The 12,043-nt window shown below is 38.1% G+C and overlaps 2 protein-coding genes and 1 long non-coding RNA gene across 3 annotated transcripts in view; 1 reads left to right on the top strand and 2 right to left on the bottom strand.

Annotated features, from left to right (window-relative positions):
- LOC145782406 (heparan sulfate 2-O-sulfotransferase 1-like) overlaps positions 1-963 on the bottom strand; it is a 74,944-nt gene extending 73,981 nt beyond the window's left edge. The window contains exon 1 of the mRNA XM_082594186.1: positions 762-963. Coding sequence (XP_082450312.1) covers positions 762-963 — 202 coding nt within the window. The remainder of the gene's footprint in view (positions 1-761) is intronic.
- Positions 964-1,233: 270 nt separating this feature from the next.
- LOC145782405 (uncharacterized) lies at positions 1,234-2,031 on the bottom strand. The gene is made up of 2 exons (XM_082594185.1): positions 2,019-2,031; positions 1,234-1,757 (listed from the first exon to the last, which is right to left on the bottom strand). Exons 1-2 carry the CDS (start codon positions 2,029-2,031, stop codon positions 1,234-1,236), a joined length of 537 nt encoding a protein of 178 aa, XP_082450311.1.
- Positions 2,032-8,539: 6,508 nt separating this feature from the next.
- Positions 8,540-9,185, top strand: LOC145782404 (uncharacterized). The gene is made up of 2 exons (XR_014290831.1): positions 8,540-8,744; positions 9,058-9,185. It is a non-coding gene; the product is annotated as an uncharacterized LOC145782404 (long non-coding RNA).
- The last annotated feature ends 2,858 nt before the right edge of the window (positions 9,186-12,043 follow it).

The raw sequence follows: 12,043 nt of genomic DNA, 5'->3' as shown, positions 1-12,043 counted from the left end.
TCCTTTACATTGATTTAACATCTGAAAACGTTAAAATAAGAAGACTGATTTTCTAACTGAGAAGAATTGCTTCAAAAATCTCGAGATTTTTTTTCTTTTGAACTTTTAACCTGAATTCTGCTTGGGTGGTCAACTGCTTCAAAAGTGTTTTTTCCATATTTAGAAACTTTTTTTATCAAGCTTGCATATTTACAGCCAACAGGGTAATATGGCAATCGCTTTACGTAAGAGTTGGTTTGGTTGGTTTGGTTTGGAATCTTTATCCTCGGACTGACAAAGCCTTGATAGGTTATTCCTGGTAGTTTCGGATACTTGTAGAGGCTCTTGACGCAGGGCCGGTTACCGAGATTGGCAGAGTGAAGTTTTCCCACTGTTGAAGTGCATCTGCCGGGGAATTATTCCGTTCACTAGGTGCCGCTGAATGGAGAGCAGTCCTGAAATGCGTTGCTCAAGCGCACACCCCGAGAGTCGAACCGGCGCCGCGTGATATTGAGCCGGGCGCGTTGTTTTTTTTACAGTTCTGCATTTGAATTTATCTTATAGGTACAGTCTGTTGTAGTAGGTAGAAGGCATCCTTCCATCTTTTCAGATGATGGTAGCACTCTGGGTACGGCAGCTTCTCATGTGGCTCTGAAGTCCAATCCTGGCGTGGCAGTCTCGTCCACAGTTTGGACATATGAAATCAGAGGAGTTCTGAGGCTGCTGTCTCTCTTTTCTTCTTTGTCTTCTTTGCTCTAGTTGCTTCCTCCGCCTCGACTAACCCTTTGCTAGACCCGCACTGACTTCGTGGCGCCATCTGTTGCGGTTTGCTGCGATCAGTTCCCAGCTGGCAGGGTCTATGTCAGTTAGCTTCAGGTCGCGTTTGCAAATGTCTCTGTAACGCAATGCAGGTCGTCCTACTGGGCGTTTCCCTGTGGCAAGTTTACTGTACAGAATGTCCTTTGGAATGCGCCCATCCTTCATTCTGGATACATGCCCCAACCAGCGTAGACGTCGCTGGCAGAGGAAAAGGTGCATGCTCAGGGAGCAAGAACGTTCCAGAACAGTGGTGTTGGTTATTCTGTCCTTCCAGGAAATACCAAGAATGCGCCTCAAGCAACGAAGGTGAAAGCGTTTAAGGCGGTTTTCTTGTCTGGCATAAGTGGTCCAGGACTTACTACAGTACAGCAGAGTACTAAGAACACATGCACGGTACACTTTGAGTTTTGTGTTAAGTGTCAAAAGATTATTGTCTCACACTCTCGCCCCGAGTTGAGTCATCACTCCTGCAGCCCTGGCTATCCGTCTGTCGATTTCCTTATCTAAGGACAGGTTGCTGGTGACCGTTGAACCAAGGTAGGTGAAGTGGTCTGTCACTTCGAGCACTTCTGGTCCTATGGTGATGACAGGTGGCTTGGGGACATCTTGGCCCATGACTACTGTTTTCTTGATACTGATGGTCAGTGCAAGTTCTTTACAGGCGTGTGCAAACTGGTTGAGCAACTGCTGCAGCTCGTGCTCGACGTGTGCTGACAGTGCTGCGTCGTCGGCAAATAACAGTTCTCTGATCAGCACTGTACGAACCTTTGTCTTGGCTCTCAGTCGGGCCAGGTTGAACAGCTTCCCATCACTGCGGGTGTGTAAGTGGACTCCTTGTGTGGAGTGAACGAATGCAAAGTTCAGCAACAGAGAGAAGAAAATCCCAAACAAAGTCGGCGCAAGGACACATCCTTGTTTCACACCAGATCGAATTGCGAAGGGTTCAGAGGTCTCCCCGTCTTTTATATTATATTACTTTTATATTATATTATCTACTAATATTATCTACTTTTACATCTTGCAATTTTAGTCAGTACAAAAAAAATTTTTGTGCTGGTATAGTTGTCAGGTTACCTCATGGATATCGTTTGATGTAGTTAATTATTTTCTTCATTATCGGTTTAAGCACAGACTTTATACCTTTTGTCATTTAACCAATATTTTTCGTATTGTTGGTGTGTTTCTGGTTATGCTGATGATGGTACAATTTTATACCATACTCTTTCGTGCCATTTTCCTTTTATTTCGCCTTTGATTGTTAGTTTTTCCATCAATTCTTTGACTAAGTAAAACGTTTTTTCATTCCTTCGCACTTTCATCATTTGATTTTTGTGCTGCTTGCTTTCAGCTTAACTGAAGATGATCTAGCTTCTAACTGATCGAAATCGATTTTTAGCTATATATGATTGAACTGACTCGTGTGAAAATAAATTTCTTTACATTACAAGACATGTAACCGAGTCGTTCATATCAAGCATTATTGTTGATTTGACAACTGTCAGAAGATACTTCATTTTCTTGATACTTTTTATGACCATTTGATTATAAAACTGGCAAGACTTATTGGCATACCTGCTAGGGCTGTCTGCCTTGAGCAAGTCAAAATGTGTAATGTTTTTAGATTCACTAATGAGCGTGGACGAGAAATCTTCTGCGAATTCCCAAGAATTCTCGAGGGGGAAAACTTTATCAAGTGCGACGCAGGAATATTACAATCAAAATATTATCGCTGCCCCAAAGACAGAACTAACTTTGCCTCAAGATTCGATTATTGCGACAAAGATACCTGCAATGACTGCCCTGGCCAGCGAACATCAGCGTCTGATGCCGGCGTTGGTTTCAAGTGTTCCGGACTCCAGCAATCCTGTCTCGTACCGCAGCCTTTGTTATATGACAACGTGGCGGATTGTCCTAGCGGGGAAGACGTATGCTTTTCTCCCGAGAAACAAAAACTGATTCATTTCAAGTGAGCTTTGAATCTTTTTGCTTTGTGCACATTTTGTTTCAAGCTTTCAAAATATGATTTCTTTAAATAAATATTTGTAGTCTATAACTATTGTTAAATTTGGTAAAAGATTGGAGACGGGTCGTTAGGTCACGCTTCTAAAATGTATATTTAGATACATGAAGACAATTTCTAGCAAACTTTTGCTAATGTGGCAATCATGATGAAGCTTTTAAACACGATGGATTTTTCAGTGCATTTTTGCTTCTGAAAAGGGCAAAAATAATATAGGCGACTACTTTCACCAATATACTTAGTCTAGAACACTACATTGTAATTGCAATCGCATATTCAGCCTATTGTAGGTCGCATCAGCTTTATAGAAAAGTTATAAGTTGAATCAAACTTAAACCATAAGTACATGACTGATAATGTCTTACTTATACCAAGGAAAATAAGACTTGGTGATCCTGTTTACTGGCAAAACAACAAAATATGATTCGAAAACATAAATCAGTTCCAGAAGGTAACATCATTTCTGTTATAGCCACATCAGTTTGACGTTTAATAAAGGTTGGATCAATGTAAAACAGGATTGAATGAATTGTCTTCTCTCGTGTTGTAATTTTATAGCGACAGTTGTAGCACGTTTAGCTTCCCGAGTTGGTACTTGCGGGACGCCCATATGGAGGTACTTGCTTTGATTAAATAAGAGCTGGTCGCAGCATTAATATTCTATTAGCTTTTCTAGTAACTTATTTTTCGTTCATTCTGTCTTGTCTTCTGAAAGTGATTGTATAATTGTAAACTCAAGCAGGTAACTTTATAATATATTCACTTCAATATTTTATGAATTTCAGTGCAAACTTGAGTTTTGTTCTGGAACCAAAACAGACTTGTTTCCGGTGCAGGGATGGATCGATGTTGATTTCACGAAGATCAGTGTGTGATGGCATCATTGATTGTCCAGATCTATCGGATGAATGTCTTCGTTGCTCTTACCCGCCTGAAGTTTGCAGCAATATAGTTCGCCCATCTTCAAGGTTTTGCTTGTTCTTCTTTCAGTTCTATGCAGTGCTGCCATAGCATTTCAGCTAACTAGATCGAATTGTTTGTCGGCCCAATAACTCCATGAATAAGCACTTTATGGATTACTGTTACACCAACACAAATTATATAAACTTCCGAGGATCTGACTAATTTTACTTTGTATAAGTTTAATTTTTGATTTCTGGCTAGATGTTTTGCACAATCCAACCAATCAATGGTGATATTAGCTTGATTAACTTCCACGTGTTGACAATGTTAAAACTAAACACATTTTTTAACCTTTGATCGCTTTTCTGTAGCCTTAGGTTGTCATCATGGCGTTGCACAGCCACAATTTTTTGTTCAACCAAACAACTAATGGTAGGTTGTAGGATACATTTCTAATAACTAGGATGGCTAACTAGTAGGATGCACTTTTAATAACTGACTTATTTGGGTTTGAATTGTCAATTAATACATCGCAGTTCAACAAGCTGGTGTGCACTTGGACAAATTGATTGCGGTGATGGAGTTTGTGTCGACAGAAGCGCAGTTTGTGATGGAGACATCCAATGTCCCAGCAGAGCTGATGAAAGGTGACTGGTCAGAGTAATTCTTTGTTAAGGGATGTCTTTCATTCGTTTATCATAAAACTAATACTTTAAGTTCAATACTTTTAACTTGACAAGGACATTATTGTAACGATTGGCTATATAAGTTCTTGTTTCGAAACAGTAACGAAACTTTAAAATCACTTATTGGGGCACCAGAGTTTCATCGAAGCAAAGATTGAAAGCGAAAATAGACAATTTAAAAAATGGAGGATCTAAACGTGGACTTAAACTCCGCGTTATAAAAAGTAAACGAATTGGCAAGGAATCAGGGGGCTTGGCCCTAAAAAATTGTTTGACGTATTTATCCTGTTTGGGTCGCTTTTGCGTACGTTGTGCCCCAATAATGGTTGTTTGCGTACAGTACACTTTGCATTTGATGCAATTCATCCAATTAAAACTAGATTTGTGAGCAGTAGATGTTGAAATTATAACCAAAAAATTTCAATCGTTTTTGTTTTGACAAAATTTTGTACAGCGTAGTCTTATATAGATGTGTATAAGATAGGCTGCAATCTTTCAGTAAAATTTTGAAATTCCGTCCGAGGTGTCTGCAATTTCTTTTATATTAGGCTGTACAATACACACCTCTATTTGAGAAGCACATAAAAAACTGTCTGCCTTTAATCTACTGCTGAAACCACAACTGGTTCATGCAGCCGGTTAGGTTCATAACATGTTATTCAGCAAGAGAGAAGAGCAAGAAAATAGGGCAAAAACGAAGAAGAATTCTATCTTTTTTTGGTTTTGAGAGCACATAAAGTGTCTCACGGGTCTGCTTCCGTCTTGAAACTGATTTGAAATGTTTGTTTTTTTTAAATGATTTGGTCGTTTCCAAATTTATATCGTGTCTTGATTGACTAAACTCAAGTTTAGAAAAACAAAGAGAAGCATTGTCTCTGACTAAACTTTTCCCTGGAGATGCGTAGGTCTATACGAGCGTAGGTTTTTCAAAATGCGTAGGTTTTTCAAAAAACTCACTTTAAACCAAATCAAGCTTCATTTGAAACAACCACTAAAGACAAAGACTCACAACTTTAGCTCCTTAGGCCACGGATACAAATAAACTTAGCACAGAAACATTCGTCCTGGGCTTTTGTATTCTTCCAACCTCCCATCCAAAGTTCAAGTAGAATGCTTTTTCTGTAGGCCTCTCACTGACCCTGGGTGCAAGATCAAACCCGAAAGTAATACGCCTTTTATCGTTTTCAATAAAATTTTTATTTGTTGCAGGATTGATTTCTGTGGAATCACTCTAGCATGCAGTGATACTGTGGATTCTCAACAGTGCAGGTAAATATTAATAATTTTATAATGGCTATAGCCAGAGACATTTATCACGGACTACTAAAATGTTGACTACTGGTACAAATAATATTTTTTTGAATTGGCTTTAGTTGTGAGCTGCTTGCTTGAATGCATTATGCAGACATGTCGTTTTCTTCAATGACTAAACCAAACTGACATTTTTAAGGAATGCAACAATTTGGGACTGGCAGTTATTTTTAGTCGGTGAAAAAAACAGCAAAGCTACGAATTGACATTGGTTTAGTATAAAAAAACACCTCTTTGTTAGGAGCAAGATAAAACTTCGGAGGTTATTCCTCTTTACATTTCTCGTAGCGACGTCCTTGAAATGCAAGCTACCACTCAGCTGCGTCGTTAAAATTTTTTATGTTCGAAACTCATCTCTTCGTGTATTATTTCTTTATCCACTGAATACAACCTATGTCTATTGACAAGCGATGGAAAGATAAATGATCGAGCGTTTAGAAACTTTACCGTAGTCGCTTTAAAGGGGGCTTGGTTATTTTAATTTGAGCTTACTTAGACTTTTTATATTGACTAAACGTTACGGTGGTTTGACTAAATACGGTTTTGTTCATTCACTTTTCTTATCATACTCAGTTAAGATAATAAAGAGACTATTTCTGTTTCTTTCTTGAGCACTTGGCTATTAAGTCATAACTAGGTACGGTATTGTCATCACCTTAATAGCCTATGCAGACATCTCGCAATATTATATAACTTTTTTGCTTGCGAATAGATGTGACAAAGACTGCACGTACACTATTGGAAATGCCTGCAATGAATACGACATAGACTGCTTTGCCAACAGTTTGAAGCCTGAAGACCTGGATCAGGCCTACATTTGTCCAGACGTGAAAACGGAAACACTGATTCCCTGCTCCCCAGTACGTTGCATGTGACTTGTGTCATTTTTAGTAATACAGTATTGCACCTAAAAACATTTAGAGTATTATTATGACGTACAATGACTGGATAGAACTTCTGAGATTTTAGTTAACAAGAGTGGAATTCATATCGTGTGTTTGACGTAGGGCATTGTAGGGTAACCACCACAACTCTAAAAAGATAAACAATTTTGAAACGTTGCAGTTTGATGAGAATTCAACAGAGGGAATGCTTTGCAATGGCGTTGCGGAATGCGAACAGCCAGACGATGATGAGCCTCCGTTTTGTGATAGATTTGTATGCGCAGATAGAGGCATCACCACAGTGAGTGGGCTATATAAGCATGAAATAAAAATTCAAGAATGCATCGTTTAAAATGGTGTTTCAAGTAATTTTATTTTTTAGAAGTGTTGTAAAATTTGGATCGAACAATATTCGGAACCACCCCAGTTTAAAGATTCAGATTTCTTTCATTTGGTTTAGTACAACAGCACGTATAGCCTACATCAATTAATGTATAGATACATAAGTAATGGGCCTACATTAAAACATTTACAAATAAAGAGTTTTATTTATTTGATTACAATCTTTATTAAAATGAACAATATTTTCCATCATTTAAAAAGAGAACAGTATTCCATATTCTAGGCCTAGTAGATGTTAGAATTTAAAAATATTGTTCAACTATCAAGTTATCTTTTGTTTTCACCTATCAAGGTCAGCTTCGATTTCTTTTCAGTACAGCGTGCTGACCTCTAGCGTGTGCGATTTTGCTATGGATTGTGCAGATGGTTCTGACGAGATGAACTGCTCAAATCATTTTTATTGTCACACAGGAGACGTTAAGTTTATTCGATTTAGCCAGGTATTTCAATAATGCTCTATTAATTTTACTCATTAGCCATAACAGGGTCAACTTTTAAACATTAAATCTGATTTTAAAGGTCAGTAGGCTATAGGCTACTTCAAAGATAGAGATTCTTGATCAATGGAGATTTTTTGAGCAAACGCTTTGTTGTGCGTACGATCCTGAAGTGTGGAACCTGAGCAGCGTTTCAATTAAAATGCTTTAACGCAGTGTTTTGATTTGATAATGGCCTAGTTGAAATTTTGGCATGTTTTTAAAGCTGCCCAACGTTATTTTTCAAATTCTATAAAGAATGTTTAATGCTTTTGCAAGGGAGAATGTTTTATTTGTGAGATTTAAAAAGCACTTTAATACATTCGATTCTAACACAATCCAAAAAATTCAACCAATTGTTTTTGTTAATAATACAACTGCTTTGAGTCTATTTGTGAAATGGTTTCAGGTAAAAAATGGAAGAATTGATTGTGCAGATGCCAGTGACGAATGTGTGGAGGACAACTCAACAAACTCCTATATATTTCATTCTAAAACCCAGTTGCTTGGGAATAGGTTGTTGTACGGACTGGTTTGGGTCATGGCAACCCTGGCTATCACCGGCAATTTGGTAAATATTTAAGTTACAATTGTATCATTAAGGCGGATAAGGCCACGATCAAACGCAAATAGAAGTTTAACTCTTGTATGGACATATTGACTACCATTTTCGTTCGATCGTGACCTGACTTATAGGCTACTACCATGCTTTTACAAATCCCCAATTCTTCATACTAATTGTAATAATTATTCCAAAATATTCTTACATACCGAGATTTTTGAAAACCTTTGTTTTTCTTATTTCCTTGGTGCATGAAAATGTAAGCACTAGATCGGCCTAAAGGTCGCCAATACTTGTTTTGAAATAAACAAAGAATATTCTCCATGCTTAGCTTTTAAGAGTTTATCTTTTAAAAGTGTAACTATTAAAAAAACTAAAAGTAGTATTTTTTAACAGATTGTTGGAGTGCAACAAATCAAGACTTTACGCAAAACCCACTTCAGCACTAAAGAGTTGTCGTCCTTGCGTGCCAATCACATACTTGTCCTAAATTTAGCTGTTTCGGATTTCCTCATGGGTGTGTATTTGGTCGGGGTTGGAATAGCCTATGAGCAACTGAAAGGTTCGTACTGCACCAAAGAGCTGGTTTGGCGATCAAGCTCGACATGCACTTGGATGGCCGTGACGTCACTCATATCCAGCGAAACGTCAGTGCTGACAATGGTGGTGCTAACATCCTTCAGACTTTACGCTATATTGAAGGTATGGCAGTATACTGCAAGATTTTTGCTTTTTTATTGTGGCATTGGAATGTGTTATTTTTCAAATATAACATTTCATGGACTATTTCTGGATTTATACTGTAGAGCATACTACATAGCCTTGTACTGAGAATTTATCTACTCTTATTTTCTAATTTGTGTCAAATAAAGCAATCATAGTTGCATAAATCGACGTTTCAGTTAATTAATCGTTCACGTCATCAAAGTTGTTAAATCAATCTGGATAAAAATTATCACGGCTTAAAAGTAAATTACTTTTATTAAACAATCACTTAAACCTTTTTTTTTCACAGCCATTCAAAACTTCTTCACATCCGCCTTCCTGGTTGGTTTTTCTCCTATCCGTATCCGTTTGGATAGTAGCAGCCGTTATCGCTATCCTGCCACTAACTTCTATGTTCCGAGCTCATATACCGGATAGAGCTTTATTGCCGGACAATCCGTTCTTCGAAGGAATGGTCTCCTTTGAAGAAGGAAAACTTTTTTTAATTCAGTCTTTAGTGTTTTATTCGCACGAGAGCGAATCAGTTTTAAACGAATTGTCCCGTCAAGCGCAATTGGCTAAAACGTGGGATGACATCATAGCAGTCAACAATATGCTGAAAGTACATCAAAGCGATTTAAACATTGGAGCTCGATTCGGGTAAGGTTGCTTAGGCGCACTGTTCGTTAGAAAAAATCCGTGGTTTGGAGCTGTTTCTTATTGTTTTACACTTGGTAATGAAATCTTAATACAGGCAATCTTTGATTGTGATTGTGATTTGATAAGTTTACTTTCAACTTGTGATAATGATTTACAATGAAAAAAAAAAGATTTTAATAGGCCTTCTACACGTTTAACAATATTCTTTTTGTGGAATGACATCAGCGCTTACTTTGTTCTTGTTCGTTTCAAGCACTTTTTGGCGCCCAGTCAGCAAAATTCGTCATTTTCACATTGAATCCACGTCTGCAAACGTTCAATCAATGTAAAAATGATGAATTTTACTGTACGGTGCGTTCGTGATTGGCTGGCTTTGATGTCTTCTGCGGTGTGTCTGCATTTAAGGTAAAAACAAGCAAAGTTGGCCTTTTTATATTGATACAACGGCTGCAGAAGTTGAATCAATGCAAAAAGACCAATTGTGTCAGCTGGAATATATAATTTTTGTGATGACAACAAGAGAAAGCAACTACGCTTTTTAGTGAATTCTAACTAACTTGTATTCTTTTTAGGTTTTACAATACCCACAGCATTTGCATCGCCGATTTCTTTGCAAGAATCAATGACGAATACGTTGGATTTTCCTTATTTTTAAATGTATTTAATTTCGCATCATTTGCTTACGTAGCTACAGCGTACACCGCGATATATTTTCTTTCTTTCACTAGTTCAGCTACCAAAGACGACAAGTCAGACGCAGGTAACTAATAATTGTTTGAAGACTTACAGGTCGATTGCAGCATTGACATTGGTCATATTTTTGTTTGTTTAACAAAACCTAAAATAATCTGTTTCAAACCTACTTAGCCTTGACACCATATTTTATTTCGTTAGGAATCAAACATCAAAACCAGAAACAACACAGTGGTGTTGGACAATTTGTAAAACATTTCGTAGTTTGAATAGTGATTTCATTATCGTAGATAAATTGTCCACAACGATTACAGATATTTAATCAATGTTAAAAAATGGGTAGGACCCACTGAAAGCTATGAAAGGAGAATACTTTACAGCCCACCATTGCAACAACGTCCTCATGGATTGGTTAAATAAAAACCGCTTGGCTTTATAGCGTTATATGAAACAACAACATTAATAAAGCCAGTCGATGTATTCTACATTAGACCGGGAGCCCGCGACGTCCACCCTAGGTGAAAAAGTTACCAATTTCTAATCATACAGCGATGTCTGGCGGTATGTGGGTACTCATAATCTGGAAGTCTGCCGGGCCGCCGGTGGTGGGTATGGGAATGGGGGGCATTTTTCATGGCCCAAAAAATGTGCTAGGTCAGCTGAAATAGTTACCGATTGAAACTTAGTTGGTTTTAAAGTAAATTGTTTCTAGATGATTGTCTGGTATGTGACAGACATTTTCGGTGGTGGGGGGGCTCTGACAGACAAGTTTTATACCCCCCAAAATTTGCGCTAGGTCAGCTGAAAAAGTTACCAGATAAAACCAACTGATTATTAATCGGTGACTGTTAAGCTTCACAAAAATATATGTGACAGACAAATTTGGTGGTGGGTGTCCCCTGACAGACGACCTAAAGTAGGTGACCCCCCTAACTGAGCTAGGTCAGCTGAAATAGTTACCGGATAAAACCAATTGAAAATTAATGTGTGAGTGTTAAGCTTTACAAAAATATATGTGACAGACAAATTTGGTGGTGGGTGTCCCCTGACAGATGACCTAAAATAGGTGACCCCCCTAACTGAGCTAGGTCAGCTGAAATAGTTACCGGATAAAACCAATTGAGAATTAATGTGTGAGTGTTAAGCTTCACAAAAATGTATGTGACAGACAAATTTGGTGGTGGGTGTCCCCTGACAGACGACCTAAAGTAGGTGACCCCCCTAACTTGAGCTAGGTCAGCTGAAAAAGTTACCGGATAAAACCAATTGAAAATTAATGTGTGAGTGTTAAGCTTCACAAAAATGTATGTGACAGACAATTTTGGTGGTGGGTGTCCCCTGACAGACGACCTAAAGTAGGTAACCCCCCTAACTTGAGCTAGGTCAGCTGAAATAGTTACCGGATAAAACCAATTGAAAATTAATGTGCGAGTGTTAAGCTTCACAAAAATGTATGTGACAGACAAATTTGGTAGTGGGTGTCCCCTGACAGACGACCTGAAGTAGGTCTAGGTAGCCTAACTCCTTCCCTTTTTGCGCTAAATCAATGACAGGAGTTACCGCTAAAAAAAACTTGAAGAAGTGTTTTGTTTTATGTGTGCACAATAGAAAATAAGTATTACGTATAACAGGCCATTTAATGGCCACTAATGGAATACCGGAATAAAAACGATGCAAATTGAGCAATCACCCAATTTGGATTAGGGTTAGTTAGATCTACAATAACAATCACTGTTAAGGATAGCCTATTAATACTTGAAAAGTTTTTGTCTGAATTTTTCGTCAACACTGAACAGTCTAGCCTAGGTAAGAAAAAACGTTTGGCAATGGTGTGGTGAGTCATTGACCAAAAAAATAATTCCAAGTCAGGTTCATCTTCCGAGTCGGAATCTCCGCTCCACTGTTCATCACAACTTTCAATGTCATCCTCATCACTCCTTTCC

The sequence above is a fragment of the Aplidium turbinatum genome, chromosome 13, assembly GCF_918807975.1.
Source record: "Aplidium turbinatum chromosome 13, kaAplTurb1.1, whole genome shotgun sequence".
Lineage (NCBI taxonomy): Eukaryota > Metazoa > Chordata > Ascidiacea > Aplousobranchia > Polyclinidae > Aplidium > Aplidium turbinatum.
The sequence above is the reverse complement of the archived record's forward strand: the minus strand, read 5'-3'. Positions and strand labels throughout refer to the sequence as shown.